This window comes from Petromyzon marinus, chromosome 12, assembly GCF_048934315.1.
Source record: "Petromyzon marinus isolate PM22_M1 ecotype Great Lakes invasive population chromosome 12, UKy_Petmar_22M1.pri1.0, whole genome shotgun sequence".
NCBI lineage: Eukaryota > Metazoa > Chordata > Hyperoartia > Petromyzontiformes > Petromyzontidae > Petromyzon > Petromyzon marinus.
Window position 1 is genome coordinate 11,899,721 of NC_133678.1, and position 25,138 is coordinate 11,924,858.

General features: G+C 51.8%; 1 protein-coding gene across 3 annotated transcripts in view; it reads right to left on the reverse strand.

The window, feature by feature from the left end:
* Positions 1-355: 355 nt before the first annotated feature.
* The window catches only part of LOC116941568 (GRB2-associated and regulator of MAPK protein 2-like), an 85,128-nt gene continuing 60,345 nt past the window's right edge, over positions 356-25,138 (reverse strand). Inside the window, exons 3-6 of one of the 3 annotated variants that reach the window (XM_076066611.1) lie at positions 18,666-18,796; positions 11,575-13,188; positions 10,673-10,860; positions 356-3,162 (exon numbers count right to left, since the gene is read on the reverse strand). In XM_076066611.1, coding sequence (XP_075922726.1) covers positions 2,052-3,162; positions 10,673-10,860; positions 11,575-13,188; positions 18,666-18,796 — 3,044 coding nt within the window. In that variant the 3' untranslated portion in view covers positions 356-2,051. Of the gene's footprint in view, positions 3,163-10,672; positions 10,861-11,574; positions 13,189-15,639; positions 15,729-18,665; positions 18,797-25,138 lie in introns of those variants that run through there. The other 2 variants (XM_076066613.1, XM_076066612.1) reach the window with 2 other exon arrangements.

Consider the following 25,138-nt stretch of genomic DNA (forward strand, 5'->3'; position numbering starts at 1 on the left):
AGGTCGCTGCTGAAAAAGAAGTTCATACCTCAGTGGGCTTTGCCTGGTAGGATGGGGATGGTTTATTTTTATTTTTATGTGTTCGGGTGATTCGTTTACCTTTCTTGTACTTTGCACTACTTTCATGTTTTTTGTATTGTTTGTTGTTATAACGTTCATACCCGCCCCTACTGGACATCTGTGAAAAATAGCTTGAAAGATCATCGGATTCCTCCAGTACAAATATTCAGATTCAGGTAAGTGCGGCTAATAAAACAGATTGTGTGCATAGCGTGTATATAAACAAAAAGAAAACACTGGGGAAATAAAGTGATTTTGTTTGTAATGACAGCGAAAGAAATCCACAACGCTTCGGTCAATTGTAGTCAATGTATTTTGTACAAGGGAGGTTGAGACAGGCTTCAAAAATGCCACATTCATTGTTCTGTGCTGGGGGTCTGATGGTCATGAGGTGAAGGGCCGGTCCATCAGTCTTGCTGCAACGGCTCCCACACATCACGGCGCAAGCGTTAATCATTCATCATCATCATCATCACAGTGATCGCTGGAAAGGCATGGCCGTGAGTTCGATAGACAGAGACGACTCGCGAGACTTTAAAGGAGGGCGCTAGGTCTTCGACATCTTTAACACTCAATGTTCTGGACAGTTACTCCGAAAAATTCCCCTTTGGCCAGCGAATGGAAAAAAAAAACACAAATATTATGATTCAGCATTTGTAACATAACATCAACATTTTTTGTTCTAAATCGCAAAAGCTAAATAATAAAACATTGGAGACTGTTTTTTTTTTTTAAACGGGGACGATTCTGTTTACCGGACGCCTGCGAGGCTTCCGGAGTAACCATTGCAGATAGCAACGCAGTTTGTGTGGTTTTCGTGTATTCAGGATGTTCACGAGACCATTTAGTGAGTGGCTGAAAAAGTGGAAGATAACTCGGAGCAATATTTTTACATCGTTTCAGAACCCATGTTGATCTTAATACCTTGGAGACGGCATTCGTGTCAAATAAAACAAGCACAAACATTGAACGAACTAATTCTTCACAATCGTTTTACGCTTTAGCATAAACAATAGAGTTTCTAACAGATGCTTTACATACTCGTATATACAAATTATATAAGCAATACTGTGTAAGAAATGGTCAAAACATTTTTAAAATGGAATATTAAATACAGCATTAACTACTCTTTTCCATGATCATGTTATCCATCATCCCTGATATCTTCCGATTTTCTGAAATAACTGCTGGGTGTACGAACATGCGGATAAGAGTCGTGTTGAAAATGTCATCTTAATTATCCGTATTTTTCGCGGATAAAAGAGTCATACTTCAAATTCATACGATTCTGCACATTCTCAGACGGAGGAGTCACACAGTAAACAAATGTATCTTTTTGTCCGTGTTGAGCTGTGACTTTTTGCGGACAAGAGGAGTGTTTTTTTGGGGGGGGTTGCAGGATCCAGCAAATCAGCGCTCCCCCTCCCCATTACCCAAGTCTCATCCTGACAAAACGACACAGAAGAGAGCCGTTGTCACCGCACGAGTTTGCGTGTACGGTCCTCGGCGGAACTATCCTCGTTACCTACGGTTTCGTTCACGTTACACGACGCATGCGTACAAAATGGAGGCTTAAAAATGAGCCCAAATTTACGTTGGTGCAGTTGTATCCTTTTTTTTTTAGCATTCGCCGAATCCAAAGTTTTCGATCGCCCCTCGTATATACATACATACACTCACATAAACAGGATGCGTAAAGGCCTTTACTTTTTTTTGCGATAGGTTACTCAAAAAATAAGTACAACAAATTAATTGTGAAATGAAGTTAGTGCTTTCACGTTTTACCGCCAAATCAGTTAGCGAAGCCGGCGCATAATGGCCTAACCATTGCTTAGAGCATCGTGAGAACGTTACAGTAGACAGCAACTGTGATTAATGCCAATAAATAACTGCACGGTGTGCGTTCGGTTGTGGTGTAAACCATTGGATGCGAGCGCTCGTCGCAAACGACTTAACGCGGCTTCGCTCGTGAACGGTCGACGTCGCCGGCCTCACAGTTTTGGGCGCCACCCAGCGACGAACTGCAGCAGCTTCCTGGCCTGCAGCTTCCCCAACCCAAAGTCGTTGAGGAGCATTTCCTCCGACAGCTGAGCGAACAGCGTCCCGTCCACCTTCTCGGAAGAAAATTTTGCCACGGGCCCTTCGGGCAACCCGAGAAAACGCAGGCACCGGCACACGCCCTCCACTGACAGCCCCGCCAGGTCCGACGGGGGCCTCCAGGGATCTTCGCCGAGCTCGTGGCCGCCCGGGCCCGTGTCTGTGTCCGACAGCCTGAGGTAGGCCTCGCCGCCCATCCCCAACGAAAAAACCTCTGTCCCGTTTTCCGCCGGGAGCTCCCAGGACGAGACGAGCGGCGATGGCGCGAGCGGGCCCTGGTGGAGCTCGGAGGCACGCCCCGGTTTCGGAGGCCGCGGTGGAGAGAGTGGGCACACGGGCCCGGCGGCACCCGGCGTGCCGGGCGGTTGCGCCGTTTCCGCCGACAGGATCCTGTCAAAGGGCGGGAGGCTTCCGCGCGCGAGGAGCGACAGCACCGGCTGCTTCACCACGCAGCAACCGTTGTGCGCGGGCGCGGGCGGCCGCCTCTCATCCGGCGCGGGCATGAACGGGTCGAACGGGTCGCCGCCGTCCGCCGGGCTCGCCGAGCCGCTGCCGAACGGAGGGCAGAGCGAGGGAGGTGGCGCGCCGCAGCCAGTCGTCCACCCCCGGGATGCCGGCGCCTCCTCGGGGCTGTCGGCGCCGCGAACGGCCGCGGGCGCGGCGGCCCCCGCGTCGGCCCGGCGCTGGGGCGCCGGGGGCACCACGCGTGGGCGGGGACCACCGTAGAAGAAGTTGCCGTGCTTGGACAGCGACGCGTCGGGCGTCAGGTAGTGGCCGCCGTCGCTCTCGCTGGAGCCCCGGCTCCACGTCTCCGACCAGGAGGTCTTTACCGACTGGCCATCGGAGAGAGAAGGCCGGGCCGAGCGGTCCTGTTGAGGGCCAACGGTGACGGCGCCGCCGACGCCACCATTGCTGTGATCGCAGGTCCAGCCGCAGGGGTAGCAGAAGCCGGTTCCGGGGTCCGTGTTCGCTTGGGCCATCCACGTCGCGTTGCTCCTCACACCCCTGGATAAACAATTCGCGAGAGTCAAACCACCCTCAAATGTAAACGTAGAGGCCTGAATTTTCCCGCTCAAGTCACTGCTGACTGAAGAACATCCACAAGAGGGAGCTCTGGAGGGCCCCTCTAAAGGGGTATTTGGCCTACTCTTCCATGCTGACCAGACGTCATAGAAGAGGTGGGAGTACCCACAATTTGCATCATCAACACCCACAGACATACGTGTGGTGGTGGTAGTGTACCTGTGAGTGTAACCCGGCTACCCGAGTTCGATTCCTGCACAAATGAGTACCTGGTGCGATGCATAAACATCACTACTCAAGAAAAAAAGGTGGCCGGGTGAGGTACTGACCATCCACCCCCAAGGGCCGGCCTTCATGGGTGCTCGCTAACAGCACTTGGCCCAAAAGTCTGTTCTACGTTGGAAGCCTAACTCCCCACCATCGAAATGTAGAATTTCTATCCCTGCCTCCGGGCCAACAACGGAGATGTTCGTTATTCCATGGAGACAGAGAGATTGCGAATTTACATTAGTGATACAACCTTCCATGGCGGGTGCTCTTTGCTGTATAAGTGAATGAGAATACCGTATAATATCTGACATTTCACTAAGCCAACAATACGATCGTCAAATTACTTTCAGGAAAATTTTGTACGTAACATTATACGTCTGCCTCCGCAACATAATGCGTTGTGTAAAATATATAGACCACCATCGGTCAGTGAAAAGACTCACATTCATTTACTTTAATAAAGTAAAATGGCTGTCGGCAGCTATAAAATGTTTCATATGTATTACCTCGAGAAAGTCCACAAAAGTTATTTTAAAACACTTAGAGTCAGCAATTTCGAGGAATAGAAGTCCCCCTATTTAGTCAGAAACGGAAATGCGCCGCTCCCAAAATGGAAAGATGAATGAGCTCCATAAAGCGGGCATTACCGCGGCCCGCTCGCGGATGTGATATTTACGGAGATTAATGGACATCGGCGTTGTGGAGGGCTCGATCCATTCTTAAACGGCCGTGGCACTGTACGGCACTTCCCCCGCCCGTGACCTTGCCAGCTCACTCGAACGGCGAAAAACCTGAATGGGTGTCGGGGCCCCTCGGTGACGATCAATAGCATTTCGTTGTGTTTTCGAACAGCAAAGCAGCCAAGCATAACGTTTGAAGTGGGAGAGGAGGAAATAAACCGCCCCGGGCCAGCGGTCGAAACAACGCCTCGCAAACAGGATTCATGAATGGAGAAGGGAAGCAACATTTCTCCCAATGCAAGAGTGGAAGTGCACATGTTCGCACAGAGACCTTTGCAAATACCAAATAAACGCCCGAGATGCGTGCAAGCGTGACTATAAGAGAAGCCCTGTTCAGTGCACACTGAGGCGGTGGTGTGGCCCATGCCGTCTCGTGCCGTGCCCTGCTGCCTTTTCTCTCCCGCGCGTCTCAACTCTGCACACGACTCTGGATTCGGACCGTGAACCTCTGCAGTAAGTGGCAAACGCGCAACCGCCGGGTCGCGTCACCGCCTCCGACTGAACCCACACCGACACTGAGATCGCAGCTCAGTGCATGAACCAATATGACACCGCTTGCTACATTACAACCAATACTTACATGCAGAGACAAACATTCACTCCATGTGTTGCATTGTAGTTGTAGGTTTCGTGATGATTACCACCCCGGCGATGCAATGAGTCGTCACAATTCGGGGGTCTGGATTCTATCCAAGAGTTCAATTGTTTTCTAGGCTCGTTTTTGCCAACTCATTCATTTAAATCGTTTTTCACTTGTACGGTTATTTTGGTTCCTTTAGCCTCAAATGTTTCATTCGCCGATCGTTTGCATGCACAGTTTGTGTAAAATCGTAAGCATTCTAGTGTCACGTGCAGGACTTTATACACGTAAATAATCGATTTTAAGTCGACGAATTAATGCCATTGCTGGATGCCTACAAACGTCCAATGTTCGATGGAATCTGCACCGTGCGCACTCAGGGCGGGTTAGCACGAAGATGCGCACGCCCATCTGCTAAGAGGCGCCACTGCCATTAAATATTGAGCGCGTCAGCCTGGAGCACATGTGGGGCGTTTGGGGCATCTGCGTTGAGACTGCGAGGCAGGAGAATCTGGGAGAGCGAGTGAGAGCGAGTGAGATGGGGGAGAGAGAGTAATCAGAGAGACGAAAAAAAATACAAATAAGGCCCATTACGATATTTACCCAGAAAAGCCTCACCGAGTCCTAAGACTTGCAATCAATTTGTTAATTCATCCACAGAACCTACTTACACACCGTGTAAATAGGTCGTGCGTCTATATGCAGTTTAAGTCCTTTTATCGGAATCGGAATATTTATTTGTACTGGAGCAGGAATCCGATGAGCTATGAAGCTCTTTTTTTCACAGATGTCCAGTCGGGGCGGGTCTTAACGTTACAGCAACAAACAATACAGCAACACAATTGGAGCGCAAAGTACGAGAAAAGAAAACAAATCACCCAGACACATACAAAGAGAAGGAAACCATCCCCATCTTACCAGGCAAAGCACAGTGAGCTAGTTAGCTTATTTTTCAGAAGCGGCCTGGCCACAAATGATAGCTCAACAAAGTGGCTTTTCAATTGGACATTTATAGCAGAAATAAAATATAAATGTTATTTTGACGTGGGGGACCCATACCACAGATCCTGATAATCGAATCCACTTATCCACAGTGGGGGGGGGGGGGGGGGGAATAATATCTCGGATAATAGGAGTCGTTTGTAACTTGGCGCCAAAAAATTTCGGATAAGTGTAAGTCTTCAAAGCGAGGCAGTGGGAGTCTTTAAAAGCACGCCACGCCAGCTACTCATTAAACACCGAGTCGACCTAGAGGAGACCCGGGATCGGTTCGGATAATTGCCACGGACGTCAGTGATGGCCCAAAAACTCGAGCTCGGGAAACGGTCAGTGCGCTGGGTAGGAACCCAAGAACCCTCCCCGGTGAAGGTTGCGTGGGCCACACAGCCTTGTGGGGAGGACAAGCTGGGGGGGGGAATGTCGAGGGACAATTTGGTTCCTTCTGCTTCCGTGTGTGCCGAGCAGCAACTCTTCGCTGTGAATTTAAAGAGACCGAGGGTGTGTATTGATCGTGGAGAAGTGCGATCAAATAATGCCCACCACCCACCACAGTCTAGGGAGATCCCATCCAGCAGTGGACTTGGAAAACAGCTATGTATACATACGTACATACACTCACGATGGATAAACAGACATTGTACGGTTCACACAACTTACAATGTAAGAGGAGCAGCACGGCTTGAATGAATTGATGATTCGAGGTCATAACTGCATTCGGATAACTCGTGACCTTCAATTGGTGAACTCGTGTTACAGACCTCCACAGTATGACACAAAGCTACGGAAGAATTATTAAAGAGTCACAGTGGTTTTACCATCCACCTCCAATTCGGGACTGGTGGCTACGTACGGTGCGAAAGAAGTCCAACATTCATGCAAGTGTATCACCTCGAGAAAGTCCACAATAAGGCATCACCGGCGTGACGGTCGCCACACGTGTGGAACCGTTGGGGTTTGACAGCAGCACGATTGGGGCCGCATTAAAGGCCACCAAGGGCCTGCCATTTGCCCGCGGGCCTTGCAATGAAGAACACGGTGTTATGGGCTCAGTCGTGGAAATTCGCCGTTTCCCGAGTGCTAGTTCTTATCAGCCGCAATTGCGATGATGGGCCAAATAAAACCGCCGGCCGAGACTCGGTCATTGGGGGAGCCGTGAACCCTAAACCCCCCACCCACCCCCCACGCTGCACCGCCACCAAACCGGACACACACCGATGGCTGGCGGTGTAAATAGAAACAGGAACGATATCATTCGGCACCAGAGACGATGACAGCTTCTGACCCTCATTTCCCAGTGAACCCCACATTGCTTCCAGTCAGTATTGCAACAGCTGTTTGCTTTCGGGCTGCACTGCCAACGGGATCTGGACTGCTGTCCAAACACAAACATGTGTGCACCAAACTCAAACAACTGGTTTCCAAAACAAAAGATAATATTGTGTGCTGCTCTGTACTTAAAAATAATGAGAATGTTTTATATATATATACACACACATATATAAAAAACACACACTTAGCAACGACCACTCACAAGCGAGTGTCAGAGTACACATTTAAGAATGGTTTTGTTTTACGATTCATGCAAATTATAATTGTATCTCATTATTACTACTATGCTCATTTATGCACCTCCGATGAGCACGGTTGGCTACGTACAGTGCAAAAGAAGTTCAACGTACTGTACATACATTACGAATATGCTCATTTTTGTGGCGCCGTGGTGGAGAGATGGTTAACTCCCTCGCCTGGTACACAGGAGGTCGTGGGTTCCATCCCAACTCTGACGCCTGCCGCTGCATATCTGGAGTTTGCGTGTTCTCCCCGTGGTCGCGTGGATTTTTCTCCGGGTCCTCCGGTTTTTCCCTCCACGTTTTTAGAATCAAAGTCACGCGTTGGGAGTATTTGGCTGGAATAATCCCCACGTGACAAGCCACCTCGTTGCGCTATCATTTGTGGCCAGGTCGCTTCTGAAAAAGCGCTACAGAGCTCGGTGGGCCTTACCTGGTAAAATAAAAAAAAAATTCGTTAACTTTTGTCAACACTGGGTGAACGGACACTAATCCGTGCGTAGAACACATGCAACAAACACACTCGCAAAGTTTCGTACACATGTGATGCGGCGCACGCATTGAGGAGCTTAAGCATCGATATTAATTGATGAAACGATGCATCGTTGCACACACACACACACACAGACCCCTAATACTCATCAGCCAAAACCTCGCCAGCAAAAGTAAGTCACGGACTGCACCGTCCACTAAACGTAACTGCCGGGCGCTGCGACTAATGCGGCCAACGACCACCAACAGCTCGATCTGCGCATGAATCATCCCTCCGAAGCAAGCCTCCGGCCTCCGACATTACAGCCCCTCATTATTATTTCATTAGGAAGTGAGGTCATTGTAGTACTCCCTCCCTCCCTCCCTGTCTCGCTCTCCTGTCTCTCTCTCTCTCTCTAGCTTTACGAGGAATGCTGAGGGGCTCGTCCCCCGGAAAAGTGGCGCCCGCGCTTTGTTTCTCCCGCTTACGTTCTCTCGCGACGCGTCGGTCATTTTGTCCGTCGTTCGATCGCTACGGGGCTCGCTTCCGCGCCACCGCCTGTCCCGAATGACGCGCCGACGTCCGGACAAGCCGGCTTGAAGCGCTGCACGCCGCGCCATCCGTCGCGATCGGAGGCGGCCGCTGCGCCGCCCCCAAGGGGAGCGGCACCGCGCCTGGCACGAGCGCCACTCAGGGACGCCGTGCACGTCATCGGGGGGCTCGGCCTTTCCCACCGATTTCCAGCAGAAATACGACAAGATGTGGAGCGAGCAGCGGGCTTGTCCCTAATCTGTTTGCCAGATTTTTTGCAACAATCGCATTTTTGCATTGACAGAGTTCGCACCACAGATTAGCACGGTTGGCTTTCGCGCGGTGCCAAAGAAGCTCAACGTGCGTACATGCATATGTCGTCATAATCATCCAATCATCGCCATCATCTTCCTAACCATCGGCAAAGCACCGTTTTCCTCATGGGACCTCCTTTGCCAGTGCCAAAATATGAGAACACGTTTTCCCCGTTTTTCTGGCAACAAAACAGTTGTTATGATACTTGAATTTGGAGCTTTCGTGACTGCAGGAATTAATCTTTGTTTTTTTCGGTAAAGTCACGTAGAAATAATAAAATAACATAATAGTGTACGACGTTTCGATTGCAACACAAGCAATCATCATCAGGTACAGAAGAGCTAAATTTACGAGAGAGAGGAGACACATAACCGCAGATATATGTACAGACACAGATACAACAGGGGATACAGAGAGAGAGAAACGTGGGAGCACACGAAATCAAACAGGTTTTAGCAAGATTTGGAAACTATATAACGCAACACAGACGGTCGGTCAAAACACAATTAACGCAAGGTCAGGTTGATCACGTTATTTCAAAGATTTATAAATTGTAAGTTAAGTGTGAAATTGCCCCATTACATCTCAGCCCCACCCTCTGTCTATTTAAAACCTTGACACAGAGATGATGCTTCACTGTGTGCCTGTCTCTCTCCATGTGTCTCTGTGCTAACTCGTTCTGCTTGGATGTCTATATATGTGTATGCGGTGTGTATATTTTTTAGATTTTAAATTCCACACTTAACTTACAATTTAACAATCTTTGAAATAACGTAATCAACCTGACCTTGCGTTAATTGTGTTTTGACCGACCGTCTGTGTTGCGTTATATAGTTTCCAAATCTTGCTAAAACCTGTTTGATTTCGTGTGCTCCCACGTTTCTCTCTCTCTGTATCCCCTGTTGTATCTGTGTCTGTATATATATCTGCGGTTATGTGTCTCCTCTCTCTCGTAAATTTAGCTCTTCTGTACCTGATGGTGATTTCTTGTGTTGCAATCGAAACGTCGTACACTATTATGTTATTTTATTATTTCTACGTGACTTTACCGCAAAAAAACAAAGATTAGTTGTTATGATGTTAAAACACCAAACTGAAACCTTTTACAAGGAATCATGTCTGCATTAACCACAATACTTGTGGTCAGAATGCAAACAAAAAACACTCTGATAATATATGTGGCATTGTCTTTTAAACTGTTTGGTCCACACCAGAGACAGCTTTCTTTAGAGCCTCGTCTCAAACGGTGTGAGACCAGAGGACGCCAAAAGGCGTACAGCAGCACAAAGACAATGCACTCGCAGAGTAATGAGAGCTCGGGGTGAGCAGCCACATAATGGGACCTCCTTTTTCTGGCTAGAAAAAAGGGGAAGACCTAGTTTCATATTTTGGTACTGGCAAAGGAGGTCCCATGATACAGTGTTAAGACAATCAGGGTCACCACTTGCAGGAGGAGTGGCGGCAATCGGTGATCACACTTAAGTGGTGTTGGCGATTTTATCACGCAACTATGCAGTGTGGAAAACTGATCACGGTACCGCATTAAGGATTTGGACGTGGCGAGGTGTCACCGGCCATACCGAAGTAAATTCAACTTTGGGAGTCATGATAATCAAGATATCTACCAATCCATCTGTTCAGTATCCATCAATTAAACCACAAAATCACCCACGCATGCATTACTTCCTCAATCTATCCATTCATCCACCCATCCATTTCACTATCCACCCATCCCATCATGCATCCTAACCTGGCCAGGTGGTACTGCCGTCAAGACCATACCCATACTGCCCCGTAAGAAAGTAACAAGTTCTCATGCCGGATGGGGTTCGGCTCAGGCCATCATCCCTCCGGAATTCAGGAAATTGTTGCCACCGCGCGGGAAGTTCAACAGCGTGCGTCGTTCCCGCCGTGGGTTGAGAGCGTTTGGGCGGAGTGTGGGGGGTATGGGGTTGGAGGGGGGGGTGGGTGGGAGTAGAGTGGGCGGTGGCGGTGTGGGGGGGGGGGGGTCACATACACGTGGTGCAGTCCGGACGAGTAGTACGAGAGGCTGGGGCTCGGCGAGCGTGCCGCCGCTTGGCTGAGCTGCGGCCGGGGCGTGCGCGGAGGCAGCCGGGGGCTCAGCGTCGGCGTGGAGGGGGGCTTGGTGCTGCGGGGGGGCACGGGGGGCGCCTGGGCCTGCATGGCTCGGCACTCGGCCTTCACCTGGAAGGAGACACGGGCGCCAGGCGCGTGCGGCGGTGCCGGCGGACGGGCAGATTAATGGAGCACGGGAGGGATCGATGTTTCATTCCACTGCCAAGATTTGTTCTGTTTTTTTACTGCAAAAGCTGTCACTTGTGAAAAGGATATTTTGTTTCGAATTTTGTTAAGCCAAAAAAAATGTTTTAGTTTTAACTCTTAAAGATTGTCAGTTTGACGTCAGGTATTGTATCTGAGCTATATGTAAAAGAAAAACACAGGTGACGAATAGGTTCAGGACATTGACCAGAACTTCTGAGTAGGGATGGCACGGTTGATTCCCAATGCCACCACAATTTGAGAGAGTCGCAATTTCATTCGATAATTATTTTTTTCCCAAATGGTTTCACCACAGCAATGATTCACATTTCACATCCCTTTATCAATCAACAGGCCGATGAATGCCTCACCCCATGCCGCGTCAGTGGTGGGGGGATTGTTCAGCCGTACTTCACCACACATGGTCAGGGTAGGTTCGTGAAGGCAGCGAAAGGTGCCAGATGTATCGTTACAATGCACGATTGCGAGGGACGTGCAATAGCAACATCGACGATGGTGAGCAACCCCGACGATGGTGAGCAACCGGCGATGATTAACCGACGACGGTGAGCAACCGACGACGGTGAGCGACCGACGACGGTGAGCAACCGACGTATGCCTGTCCTGGCCGAGCCTCACCGCCTGCGACTTTGGCGGGAGTGGCGGCGGGTGCAGCGAGCAGTCGTGGTGCCCGGCGCGTGGTGGGGAGCTGTACACCGCGTCCACCTCTCCCCGGCATCCCCTCCCTCCCCGCGTCAGCAGCCGGGGGCTCCCGGCGGCCACGGCTCGCTCCGACCACAGCTCCTCGTACGGAAGATCGGCGCCGGGCGGGCGTCCCGCGTGCGACGACGACGACGACGACGATGACTGCGGCGGCGGCGGCGGCGGCGGCGGCGGCGGCGGGCGCGGCTCCTCGGGCAGGACGTACTCCCCGTCATCGTCGCTGCCGCCGTCGCCGCCGTAGCCGTCGCCGTCCGTGCCGTTCTCGTCGTGGACGGAGCGACGGTCGCGCGACAGCGGCGGCAGGGCCGCGACTCCGCGGGGCGACTCCTCCTCCGACGAGCACGTGCGGGAGGAGCGGGCGAGCGACGCCTCGCTGCCGCTGCCACCGCCGCCACCTCCGCCGAAGCAGCCAAGCTGGAGCCGCCCCCCGCCGCCCCCGCCGTGCGCGCACCCCGGCGGCCATTGCTGGAAGGGGCAGCCGCTGGGTTCGCGCGCGTAGGGCACGTGGCCGCCGTGCGGGGCCGGCGCCGACCTCCCCGGCTTGGGGCTCGACACGTCCCGGCCCCCGGTCGTCGCTCCCGACGAGCCCACGGCCACGCCGCCGCCGCCGCCGCCGCCGCCGCCCGGAGGAGGCGGGGGGTCGACGAGCGGCGCCTCCCGCACCGCGCGCGAGAACTCGTCGATGTCGAAGCTGCGCTGGACGAGCGCCAGCCTGTCGCGCACCGCCCGCTCGTAGGCCTTGTCGGCGCAAGCCAGCCCCTCGGGCAGGGCGAAGCGCGGGAGCGTCGCGCCCACCTGCAGCGTGAAGTGCAGCGGCAGCGCCGTCTCGCCGCCCAGGCCGTCGGGGCGGATCGCGCAGCACACCACCACCATCTTGGCGCGGATGCCCACCAGCTTGTAGCGGTGTCCCTCCCGCATGCTGTGCTGGTCGTAGGGGTTGCGCGGCGGCGGCGCCGACGGAGGCTGGGGTCCGGCGGGAACCCGGGACGTCGTTCCGCCCCCCCCTCCTCCTCCTCCTCCTCCTCCTCCTCCGCTTCCTCCACCCCCAAACACGACGACCCCGGCGGGCACCATCCCGCCCAGGCCGCCGGGCCCCGGCACCTGCACGCTGACGGGCAGGCGTGCCCGCTCCAGGATGGAGCGCAGCGTGTGCTCGCCCTCGCGCAGGCGCAGCTCCAGCGGGCTGCGGGTGCCGAAGCGGCCGCGGCACTGGAAGGGCAGGCTGAGGCTCTCGTTGGTGCGGTGGTTCATGCAGATGAGGCACGGCATCTTGCCCTTGGCCGGGCGCAGCACGGACGAGGGGGCGTTGTTGTTGCCGCCCCCACCTCCGCCGCCGCCCGAGTTTCCGCCGCCGCTCACGGCCGCGTTGAGCCGGCCCAGCTTGCGCAGGAGGGCGTTGAGGCGGAAGCGGTCGCGGCCCGGCGGCTTCCCGCACAGGATCTCGGCCTGGCCCATGAGCGTGAGCTCATCGCCCGTGCTCAGCGAGAAGTTGTAGACCTCGCTGTCCTCGCTGAACTCGCCCGACGCGACCTGGGCGCAAACGCAGCAGCAGCAGCAGCAGCAGCGTTAGGAGCGGTGGCCTTCTTCTGTGGAAAGGTTTACAACAAAAAAGAACGATGATCCCCGCTCTAAACGTGTCGCGACTTGCAAACTTCACGACCGGAAAGTTGGATCCGCGTCGTGGTCAATGAGATTGTCGGCGGTACAGCGGAGCGACGTTGCACGTGCCGCGCTCATGAACCCGGCGACCCGCGTTCGATTCCCAGCCACGGCCGATGTCAGTGGGGAGCGACCTCTAAACTGGTCGCGGGCTTCTCGTGCCCTTTGACTACACGTGCAATGAACAGCATGGTGAAGCATGACCAAGCACCCCCCGTCCAATGAGCAAGTGTTCATGCAGCAGTGGATTGACAAAGAGCTTTAAATAAAATCGAATTGACTGCAGATGCTGTTATTCTTATCTATCTTCGGTGATCTCAACACAAAGTTCAAAATCTCTTCACCGTATATTCACCACGATGGCACAATCAACAACCCTGCACGAATGGAGCCTTCAGAGTAAATGGGCACGGCTAAGATGTTTTAAAGATGCGTGAAAACCCTTGCCGCACGCCCGAACAACTGCGCCACCCAGTCAGGCAGATCGGCCCTCACCTGCTTACAAATGAATAAAGTAGCTCAATAAATGCATTTAAGGGTTGTTTTCATTTGATTCAATTAAATTACGATCTGGCGCAAAGTAAGCGCACTCCGAATAGTTGCGTGAATGATTCATGTGATTTAAACAACAAAAAAACCCAAAAGCGACGCTTCATCGTTAGTGCCAGGGTCTGCCAGCGCGCAGCAGCAGCAGCAGCAGCACACTGTCATTTGAAACGACAACGGAAGCGCGAGCGGTGATTTTCACGTCCCGCAATTAACCTGTATGAAAAGGTGCTTCAATTGCGCGCGTCCATCCCATGCGTTCGGTAACGCCGGAGAATCTTTCGTTGAAATCGAGGACGCCGTCGGCAGGCGCGCGAATTTTGCCGGCCCTCGCAACAAAGTCGTCAACCCTTAATACACGGGACAATGGATGTTTTTCACCCCTCCCCATTTCAGACCAACACACGCGGAGACCCACTCTGGGCCTCGGAAGGGCAGCTTCAATAATTAGATTTGCATCGGGAACTATCAATCATCTCGATCGAGGCAGGCGGGGGCAACTCCCTATTTCAAGGTTCGACTGTGGGCCCTCCCCTCCTTTCTCCCGACTCACTTTTACTGAAATAGCCACGGATGTGTTTAACCCGTATAACAATAATATGTAGGCTACAACTAAACGTGATTTTAGTTGCACCGCATATAGGGGTTTAGAGGAAGACATGTCTCATAGTGACAGTATTAAGAAAAAGATGCCGGGCCCATCGATGGAGGATTTCCCCAATTGGGGGTGGATCGCGCGACTTTGCGCTGCTCCATTGATACGACAGCCAGATGTGTAAATAATCGGGATTGATCCATGGTGGTAGACCACGGGTACTTTTTCTATTATAATGAAATAATGTTGTTCAAACATTTCCTTAATATTTTTTTTCCCCTTGTTTATCTGTTTATTCGAGTCCATCCTTGTGGCCGACTGGGCCCCTATGCGTCGCATGACGCTGCCAGATGCCCTCCCCAGAGTTGCGTCCCCGGATAGAGTTATCAATAGAGGTATCGATAGAGTTATCAATAGAGGTATCGATAGAGGTATCGATAGAGGTATCGATAGAGGTATCGAAAGAGGTATCAAATGCACTCTTTTGTCTTCGGAAACAAGTGCAGAATTGGATGTCCACGACAACAATAACGGGCTCTTAATACACACATATAAATGGCGCTTCGAAAAAAGTGTTAACACTTACATACACAAACACAGAACACATGAACACACACACACACAACACAGACACACACACAGGCACACACTGAACACACGCTCACACACAAAATACATGCGCACGCGCAGAACACACATGCAGACACACAGAACACAAACACACAGAACACGCGCACACACACAGAACACACGTGCAAACACAGAGAATACACGCACGCACACGCACAACACGCACGCGACAGTGCAAGGGAAGGAAGGAGGCTGCATGGTTCCTTGGCTGAGCACACAGCGGCCCCCATTAGCGCACGTGTTTGCACACACTGCGGGGAGGGCCGGCAAATCTTCGAACCGAGGCCACAACCCAGTGGTAACAGCGTGCACCTTGAACCCCCCCCGTCCCCCCCGGGAGAGACGCACAGAAAGAAAGAGAGACGGAGCGTGTGTGCGAGCGGGCGAGCACGCTGAGTGCGTGAATACAACGACTGAGCTTTGCAACAATTGCGACACCAGGTTTTCCTTTTCTTACAGCCGGTAGCGGGGGAAAAAAAGAGATAAAAGAAGGGGCATTTAAAACATCGACGCTCGTCGGAGTGTGGAAACATCGGGGCAAACCGACTCACATCAACATCCCGCTACACTTGCTCGGGTGGACGAGAATCCCAGCTACTTTCGCACCGTACGAAGCCAGCCGTGCTCACCGGAGGTGCGGGACTGCGAAACTATGAAACAAAACGAAAATATTTTTATTTCACCAGGCAAGGCCCACTGAGCTGTAAAGATAATTTTTCGAAGCGACCCGACTACAAATGATAGCCCACCAAAATGGCTTATCACGCGGAAATTCATACCAGCCAAAACAATCTATAAACGCATGTTTCTAAATGCGGAGGGTAAGACCGGAGGACCCGGAGAAAAATCCACGCGACCAACGGGGAGAACATGCAAACTCCAAATTTACAGGTGTCGGGATCGAACCCACGACCTCCTGCACGCCAGGCGAGCTCGTGAACATCTCGCCACCGTGGCGAGATGTTCACGAGCGAGCGCTTGGGCAGAACGCATTGGGGCCTAGGAGGGAGGGTGGCCAACGTATGAGACTGCTGATCGAATGGCAGCCAAGACGGAGGGAGGACACATCCGGTTGTTATTTTACATCCCAGCTCAGAGGACCAACGTTTGCAGATGCTTCAAATGACTGATGTGCAGTGGAATCACTCCATACAGAGCATGGAGGACGCACTGTCTGATGCCGGACGGACTCACTCCAGAACTAGTTCTACAGTGTCTCCTTCTGGGGCCCCCGACACGAGCGTTCGCTGACTGTAAGCCCTCCGGGAGGGGCACACGTTTCTTCACCTCACGACAAAAAATATATATATCAACGGGTTGAGGAGAAAAGTTTAATACTAAACTAAGAGTCGCGTCAATGTTGTTGTTTTTTTTAACCGCTAACTGCAATAACAGAGAAAGAGAGAGCGAGACGAATAAAAAAATTAACTCCCGGTCTTTTATTTTGGCACGAACCAAAACGCTTGAACGCAGGGCACGAGCGCCAATGAAGGCCTCGCATGTTTGAGCGAACAAATTGCTTCCGCTGGCTATGTGGTCCGAGGAAGCAGCACCACCGCTCTTGGCACCCTCCTATCGACTTGAACCGTGCGTGTTTGTGGGAAATTAAGAGGGCAGCCCTTGCCAACCCCCCCCCCCCACCCCTCTTTCCCGCCTTCCCTTCCTGCCTCCACACACGCTCACATAGATCGCCTCACCCACACGGACTCAAAGTCAGCATTAGATCGTTCAACTCGGGGCCAAGCGTGGCTTTTATGAGCAACCACTGCTCACCGGCAAAGTTCACGACGTTGCCTTGCGCTAAACCGTCATGCCAAATCCGCTCTAAAGCTACGTTGGGCTGCGGCGTACGTGCACGCCAGAGGGCCGTGCTTTCGTTGCGAAAACGGTTTTCGTTCACCGGTAGTTTTTACCTCCGTCAAACTCGAGCTCCGCGCGCAGCCTCAAGGGACGATTACACGAAAGTCAAATTTGCTGAACGCGAGACGCTCGCTCGCTCGCTCGCGCGCACGTTCAGCAGATTTGGCAACGAGTTGAACGTTTCCACTGTAAACTAAAAGCACTTTTTTTTAAAAGAGAGAAAGGATATCTTCCAAGCGCGGGAGCTCATTCGCCTGAATTGCGTGCAATTGTATCGTGCACGACATTCAAATGACGGACTCTTTTCCCCCTGCTTATAAAACTGCCTTTATTTAGCACCCGGCGAGGATAAAAATGACCCCTTGGCTCCCTGAAATGTTCAATAATTGACACTGCTTCAGAGCCAACTGGGTGTGCATGGAGACACGTGCCAGCAATAAAGCCCCATTGAGATTACAGCTGTCAAACAAATGTGCACACACACACACACCACGCGCACACATACACACACACCACGCACACAACACACACACACACCACGCGCACACACACACACCACGCACACAACACACACACATGCACACAACACACACACACCACGCGCACACACACACACCACGCACACACACCACGCACACACCACGCACACACCACGCATCACGCACACATACCACGCACACACACCACGCGCACACACACACACACCACGCACGCGGGCACAGGTGCACACAGATGCCATTGTAACATTTTACTCTCATTACAAATTGGTGCCAATTCCAATGTGGGGGCGTGGGCAAAACAGTCAAACAGATTTCCATCGAGCCAGGTGAGGTTTTTATTTCCCCCTCTGTCTGTAATGCACAGCTGATTAACGGACACGGAGCCAGGTTTCAAATCGATTTGCCACAATGCCCCTCCGAGCACGACGGAGAGAAACCTAAAGTCACGTACGATGGGTTCGCCGAACGGGTGACGAGGTTTGGTAAGAGGACTAGAGCTGGAAGAGGAGGTAAGAGGTTGTGAACCCCAAGGAAGCTATTGACGGCGGAGGGACAGGGGACAAACAGGGGTCTAAACGCGAGCAAGCAGAAAGAGAGCTTTATAGCTCATCAGATTCCTCCAGTGTCAATAAATTTTCTGATTTGGAAAACTGAACTTGACAACAAAAAAACAATAGAACTAATCTGCCCAGAGAATTGTTTTTTAAGTGTATGAGGCGCCACGGTGGTGAGATATTCAATACATCACCTGGTATACAGGTTGTCAGTTTGATCCCTACCCTAACTCCTGCTGTATATTTGGAGTTTGCATGTTCTCCCCCGTGGTCACGTGGATTTTTCTCGAGGACCTCCGGTTTTTCCCTCCACATTTAGAATCAGCATGCGTTAGGAGCATTCGGCCACTGATATAAATTACCACGCGAATAGCCACTTCAACGAGCTATCATTTGTGGCCAGGTCGCTTCTGAAAAACATCTATATAGCTCAGTGAGGCTTACCTGGTAAAAAATGTTAAAAACCTTATAGTTTAAAACCCTCACTGGTGACACTAGTGTGGACGAATATCCCAAAGCGCGTATTATTCCCTCCTGAAACAAAATCTCGTGGCCAAGCGAACAACTAACGAATAACTAACCGAGCAGCACGACTGGCGGACACCTTGACGAGGAAGGGTTTTGCAGGCCCCGGCGGTGGTCATGGTGAACAGTCAAGAGTACCTTGACGCTGAAGGAGATGTCTTCCATGACAAAGACGCGGTCTGGAAACGCCTTGGCCACCTCCTCGACGCTGCTGAAGTACTGCACAGGATCCTTCATGTCCCGCTCCTGCTCCAGCAGCTTGAACTTCCCTGCACCGAGGGGCGGCGACGGCGGGACGGCTCGGGTTAAAAAGACGGCTCGATTGATAGCGGCTAAACGGCAACAGCCACAGATCACAAAGCCGGGCCCTCCCTGCAACACGGTCAGGTCTGCGGCGTGTACCAACAAAGAACGGGCGCACTGTGCGTGCACAACAAAAAAAAAGCTCTCAGCCCTTAAGCGTTTACGCAAACAAACAAAAAACCCACCAGTTCCTGAAGAACTGCATTGTGGTCATCGTATCATGCGTGTCACCGTGCACGAGTGAGCAAATGTGACGAGCCAACAGGCAGCGGTGAGTCAGAGGCAACTGGTCTGCACATTGTAATTATTGATGAATCGAGGCGCCGTTACATCCCGAGGAATTTGCTCGGTCCTCTAGACAGTTCTCCTCCTTCTTAGAACTCATCAGTAGGGTACAGACACCACTTGAGCTCAATTGTTAAATAAGTTCGACATACATACAATTGGGATTACACGTAGCAACATCGCCCCCAACTGCACAACACGTGACAGGATCCTCCTGCAAGAGAGTCATGAGCCTCAGTGAAGCTTTCCTGGGTGAACAAGCATACAAATAATATGAATCATGAATGCTGCGCTGTGCGTGAGTGTGGATTGGGTATGACTGGAGCAACGGCGGTGTATTGGTTAGCACAGTGCGCGAAAAAACTCTAGTTCGATTCCCACCTCTGGCTAACATCAGCAGTAGCAAGTGATATCAGACCTGGTCCCGGGTCACCCGTAGGTCGACTCAGACTTAAATTAGTACCCAGTGCGTCGTGCAATGGGGAAACAAAGGTGGTCAGGTATTTCGTGCTCCGTGCCGGACTTCATAGGTGCTTGTCGACAGAGTTGACCCCAACAGCCTGATCAAGTGCGACAAGCGCTACCAATATGCCTTTGCCATTCGGCTTGTACACTGTGCCCCAGTTCAATGGATGGTCACCATTTCTTTACTCATCTCGATTACTTTTACCGTCTCGATTTGCGTTGCTTCTCAACGCCTCCATCGCATGTGTGCGCTTGCGTTGGCCCTATTCGCCATAGACGTAACGCCAACGTACAATCGGCGGACCGTTTCACGTCAACCGCGAGTAACAACCGATGCGTGCACACGTGCGCTTCTACGCGAGCGTTCCCGAGCGCGGGAATCGAGGGGGAAGATCGATGCCGTCGACGCTTCACGTCGCGCGTTCCGATTACGCAATTCACAAGAATAGCCGCCAGTGAAACGACTTCTGTGAATGGTCTTACTTCACACTGCTAGGGGGTTCCGTGCTCGTCACGGTTTGTCAATGCGTGTCACGGTGAGCGCGGAGTGCCAACGTGAACGTGCAGTCGAGGCGCGGTCAAATCGAAGCCCTTTCTCGCTTAACCCCCCGCGCGATAGCGCGCCAAGTACATTTAAACAGAATACAAAGTGCACTGTTAACGATGTTAGGGCCTCACGCGTTACGTACTCTGTTAACTTCATCCATGGCGAGGAATGATTTTTTTATGGTGCATTGCGTGTGCGAGCGTGGACATGCGTGTGTCCATCTGGGTGCTTGGAGCGGTGGTGCAGCGGTTAGCGCTGTGCTGCGCTACGAACCTGGCAACGCGAGTTCGATTCCCGCTCACGGCCAGTCCTGGGCCTCCCTTAGGTCGACTCAGCCTCAAATGAGTACCTGCTGCAGTGTGTTAAATCGTCACCACTGGGGAAACACAGGCGGTCGGGCGTGGTGCTGGCCACCCACCCCCTTCACGTACTGTTCCTGCCATCATAGGTGCTCGCTAACAGCACTTGCCCCGACAGTCTGTTGAGACTATACGGGCGAATTGTCTTGTATTTGCATGCTTGTGTGTATATGCGTGTCTATGTTGTACATGTCAGTGTGCGTGTGTGCACTGAATGTGCATGCACGTGTCTGCGTGCATGGACTGAGTTGGCACAGCAGGGAGCATCTGTCGGTCATCTCAGTCAGTCAACCCATAACGCCTGGGTCTGCCCCGTGACCTCCTTGCCTCAAGATGCACCCAGCCTGGCACAATCTCTGTGGTGATGTCACAATCTCTCAGCGGCCAATGGCAGTTGCTGTTGTTGATTGTGGCAACATTAACCGCTGCGTTCGTGCGCTGCGTTTCGGAATGCTATTGCAAATAAACTGCAACTTGAATCACTACCTATGAGATCTTCACTCAAAACTGCTCTAGAGGAGTTGTACACCCCTAGCTGCCACTGCTATTCAGTGGACTAAAATAAATAAAATGTTTTCGCTCCGGATGACCGCTGCAAAGTATTATCTGTATTTTGATTTAGTGTGCTGATCTTAAAAGTGCATTGAAAAATGTGATACTCCGACTGATGCTCCTGTTGTTGTGGAGTGACTCATGCAGCCAGCTGTGGCTCTAGGGTTTGGTGTTACATGTTATTTATGTACTTTATTGTTAAAAATTCGGTCACAGTTCCTATGATCACTGTTACGTTGCAATTATGGCTTTATTTTGGTGATTTCTAAAAGTTTTTTGGTTTGGCCATGTTTGTTGTAGTACGGAGTTAGACTGATGGCATTAATCTAAGTTGTCTTGTGGTTGTTGTTGCTTGACTTGCATCCCACTGGGATTTTTTGCACACAGCGTTGGTGTACGGTGCTATTTCAGGAATATTTTGCTGTTTTTCCTGGATTTTCTGTTTGCACAGTCACATAGTCACTTTAAGATGTTTTTCTTGTTCGTGTTTTTGTTTTTTTGTTTGTTGCGGTTGCACCCGATTCAAGAGCCGAATGGCTCACAGGGCGATACCAAATAAATGGAACTGAACTGACGCAAGTTTGACTCCTGCTAAGGGCAACACTAGTGGCGAATATCCGATCTTGTTCAAGGCCTCTTCTAGGTCGACTCAGCCTGGACCACAACACCTTCTCGTCCACTGTGCCGGCACTAATAGGTGCTTGCCAAACAAAACTTACCCCGACAGAGGCTGTACGGCGTACCTTTGTCTGTGTGCATGAGCAGCACCGAACATTAGCCCCATGACAACATCTGTTTGCTCAAGTTGCAAAGAAGGGAAATGTTAACCCCCGTCAAATGTGTATATTGTGTGTATGTACAAGTACTGTACATGCGTGCACGTCTGTAAGTTCGTGTGTGGGGAGCGGTGGTGGTGGCGGTTAGCGCGTTGCGCTATGAACCCCGACTCGGCCTCAAATGAGTACCTGGTGCGGTGTGTAAACATCGCCACTGGGGAGACAAAGGCGGTCGGGCGTGGTGCTGGCCACCCACCCCCTCGGCCTTCATAGGTGCTCGCTAACAGCACTTGCCCCTACAGTCTGTTAAAGCTATACGGAGGATCTTTGTCTTTGTGTGTTGTTAGCGAATTGCGCCAATGAAGGCCGGCACGTCACACGAGGGGGTGGGTGGCCAGCACCACGCCCGGCCGCCTTTGTCTCCCCAGTGACGATGTTCACACACCACACCATGTACTCATTTGAGGCCGAACTGACCTAGGGGTGCCGCATGAACGGTTCAAAGACTCGCCACTGTTAGCGGTGGCGGGCGGGAATTGAACTCGGGCCACCGGGGGCTCGCAGCGCACCAAACCGTAGCGCCACCGCTCCCCCCATCGCAGAGACACGCACGCACACGTGCGTGTCACGGGGCAGCACTTGACCATGGGCAGCACTTGCGTCCTGAGAGTCCTTCGTTTTTAAATGCCACGTGACACAATGCGGTGTTCGCACAGTGGGGATGAGTTGCATGGCTTCCTCCTACCACCCCCCCCCCCCCCCCCGGGTAAAGAAACCGAAGGTGATCATTATACAACAATTTTAAAAAAACCGAAGAGTTCTAAATAACTTCCCTGGGTTCGGAGAGGGGTTCTGTCAACATGCCGTAAACCCCGATGAATACCGTGTTGTTTCTCGCTGGAAGGTAGTAAAATAATAATAATACATGGAAAAAAACCACACATCAGCGACTAACACCCAAGTCAGATCGGTTCCCTTTAAAACGACGGGAAGGGGCGGGTTCTCATCTCACGTTTAGCAGCCCTCACTGAGCGAGTGGTGAATATTAGGCATTCCTATGGCAGGGCCAAGTCACTCCACAGGCCAGCTTTGTCGCGTTCCCCACACGGTTGTCGTCACTTTAGCCGCCCGTGAGTGATGATGGGTTGAGTCAGCCCCCCCGACCGAGATTCGAACTACTGCGCATGATGCTCTCAGGCAGAGAGGCCTGTGCTTTGCAGCGTGTTGAGGTTGCTCTGGGCAATGCTGGTTTTGAATGGTCATTTTATGAATGGTCTTCCTGCCATTCACACAAAGACAAAAACGATCCCCCTCCACCCCCCCTGTGTAGCCTGTAACAGAATGTTGGGGGCACGTGCTCTTTAGCGAGTGGCACCTGTGAAGGCCGGCACGGTACACGAGGGGGTGGGTGGTCAACACCACGCCCGGCCGCCTTTGTCTCCCCAGTGCCAATGTTTACACAACCGCACCAAGTATTCATTTGAGGCTGAGTTGACATAGGGGAGGCCCAGGACCGGTTCAAATGATCGTCACCGGTGCTAGCCTTGAGCGGGAATCGCTCACACACTCACTCACACGCACTCACACACTCAAACACACACTCACACACGCACTCACTCGCACACACACTCACTCACACACTCACTCACATTCACTCACACACACTCACACACTCACACGCACTCACTCACACACTCACATGCACTCACATGCACTCACATGCACTCACACACACTCACTCAAACACTCACACACACTCAAACACTCACACTCACTCAAACACTCACACTCACTCACACACTCAATCACTCACACACTCATACGCACTCACACACTCACTCACACGCACTCACTCACACACTCACACTCACTCACTCACATACTCACACTCACTCACTCACATACTCACACGCACTCACACACACTCACACACTCACTCACTCACACTCACTCACTCACACACTCACACTCACTCACACACACACTCACTCACACTCACTCACACTCACTCACTCACACTCACTCACACACTCACTCACACGCACTCACTCACTCACACACTCACACGCACTCACTCACTCACACACTCACTCACACACTCACTCACACACTCACACACACACTCACACACTCACACACTCACTCACACACACTCACACACTCACTCACACACTCACACTGCCCACACACTCACTCACACACTCACTCACACACTCACACTGCCCACACACTCACTCACACACTCACTCACACACTCACTCACACACTCACTAACACACACTCACACACTCACTAACCCACACACTCACTAACACACACACTCACACACACTCGCGCTAAGCTGTTCATATCAATGGCTCGACGCACTTCCGCCTGTCAATCTGATTGCGACATCTCAGCGCCCTGGGAGCCTCTTTGGCAGTCGGCCAAGCGGAAGTGTCTCGCGCCTCGCCTCCTCCACCACCACCACCACCAGAGTGGCCGAGGAGGGCGTGACTGTCGTCACCAGGAGGAGGAGCTCTACGCTCTTGAGCCCCGCCCACAACATTCCCCCCCCCCACACCTACGGGGCCGTCCATAAATGACGTCACGCGATTTTGGACGATTCCCCCCCCGTCACAAAAAGTCAGACACCACTCAAATATGACGTCACAAAGCTATGCCCCCCCCCCCCAAAAAAAACATTTCCAATTTGAAATAAACCATGCTTCAAATCGCTTTAAACTATTGTCATTGTAGTGCGTATTTAATGTGGCGCTGCACTCTGATGCTGTAGGAGAAAACATTTATTAAAAAAGTCTATTTAATTAAGTAGAACGCGTTGTCTATATTAATTTAAAGTTGCGCATTTTGATGTGACGTCAACTCCCCCCCCCTCGTCACACATCGTCACAAATGTCTGACCCCCCCCCCAAACCCCCCTAGGTGCGTGACGTCATTTATGGTCGGCCCCTTAGCCGCTAGCCCTACCCCGATTCCTAGCATGGGATGAGTTTTTGACGTGAATATTTGGAGAGGGAGGTGGGGAGGTGCCAGTAATTCGCTTTATCTCTATTAATCAATTAATAGCACTATTAAGCGATTAATGTATTGATTAATCTGTTCGCGTATTAATTAATAACACTATGTAACACGAGTTTTTTTCCCCTGGGTAGTAAGTGTTATTGTATTGCCTATGCCTCACAAGTGTCGAAAATGGTTATTATTATTATTCCCCACAAACGTTGTTTTTGTGACCAGGGCTTCATGTGAAGGAATGACACAAATGCACACCACGTGTTCTCACTGAAAATAGGTTTACATTTCAAAATATCGCTCTCCTGG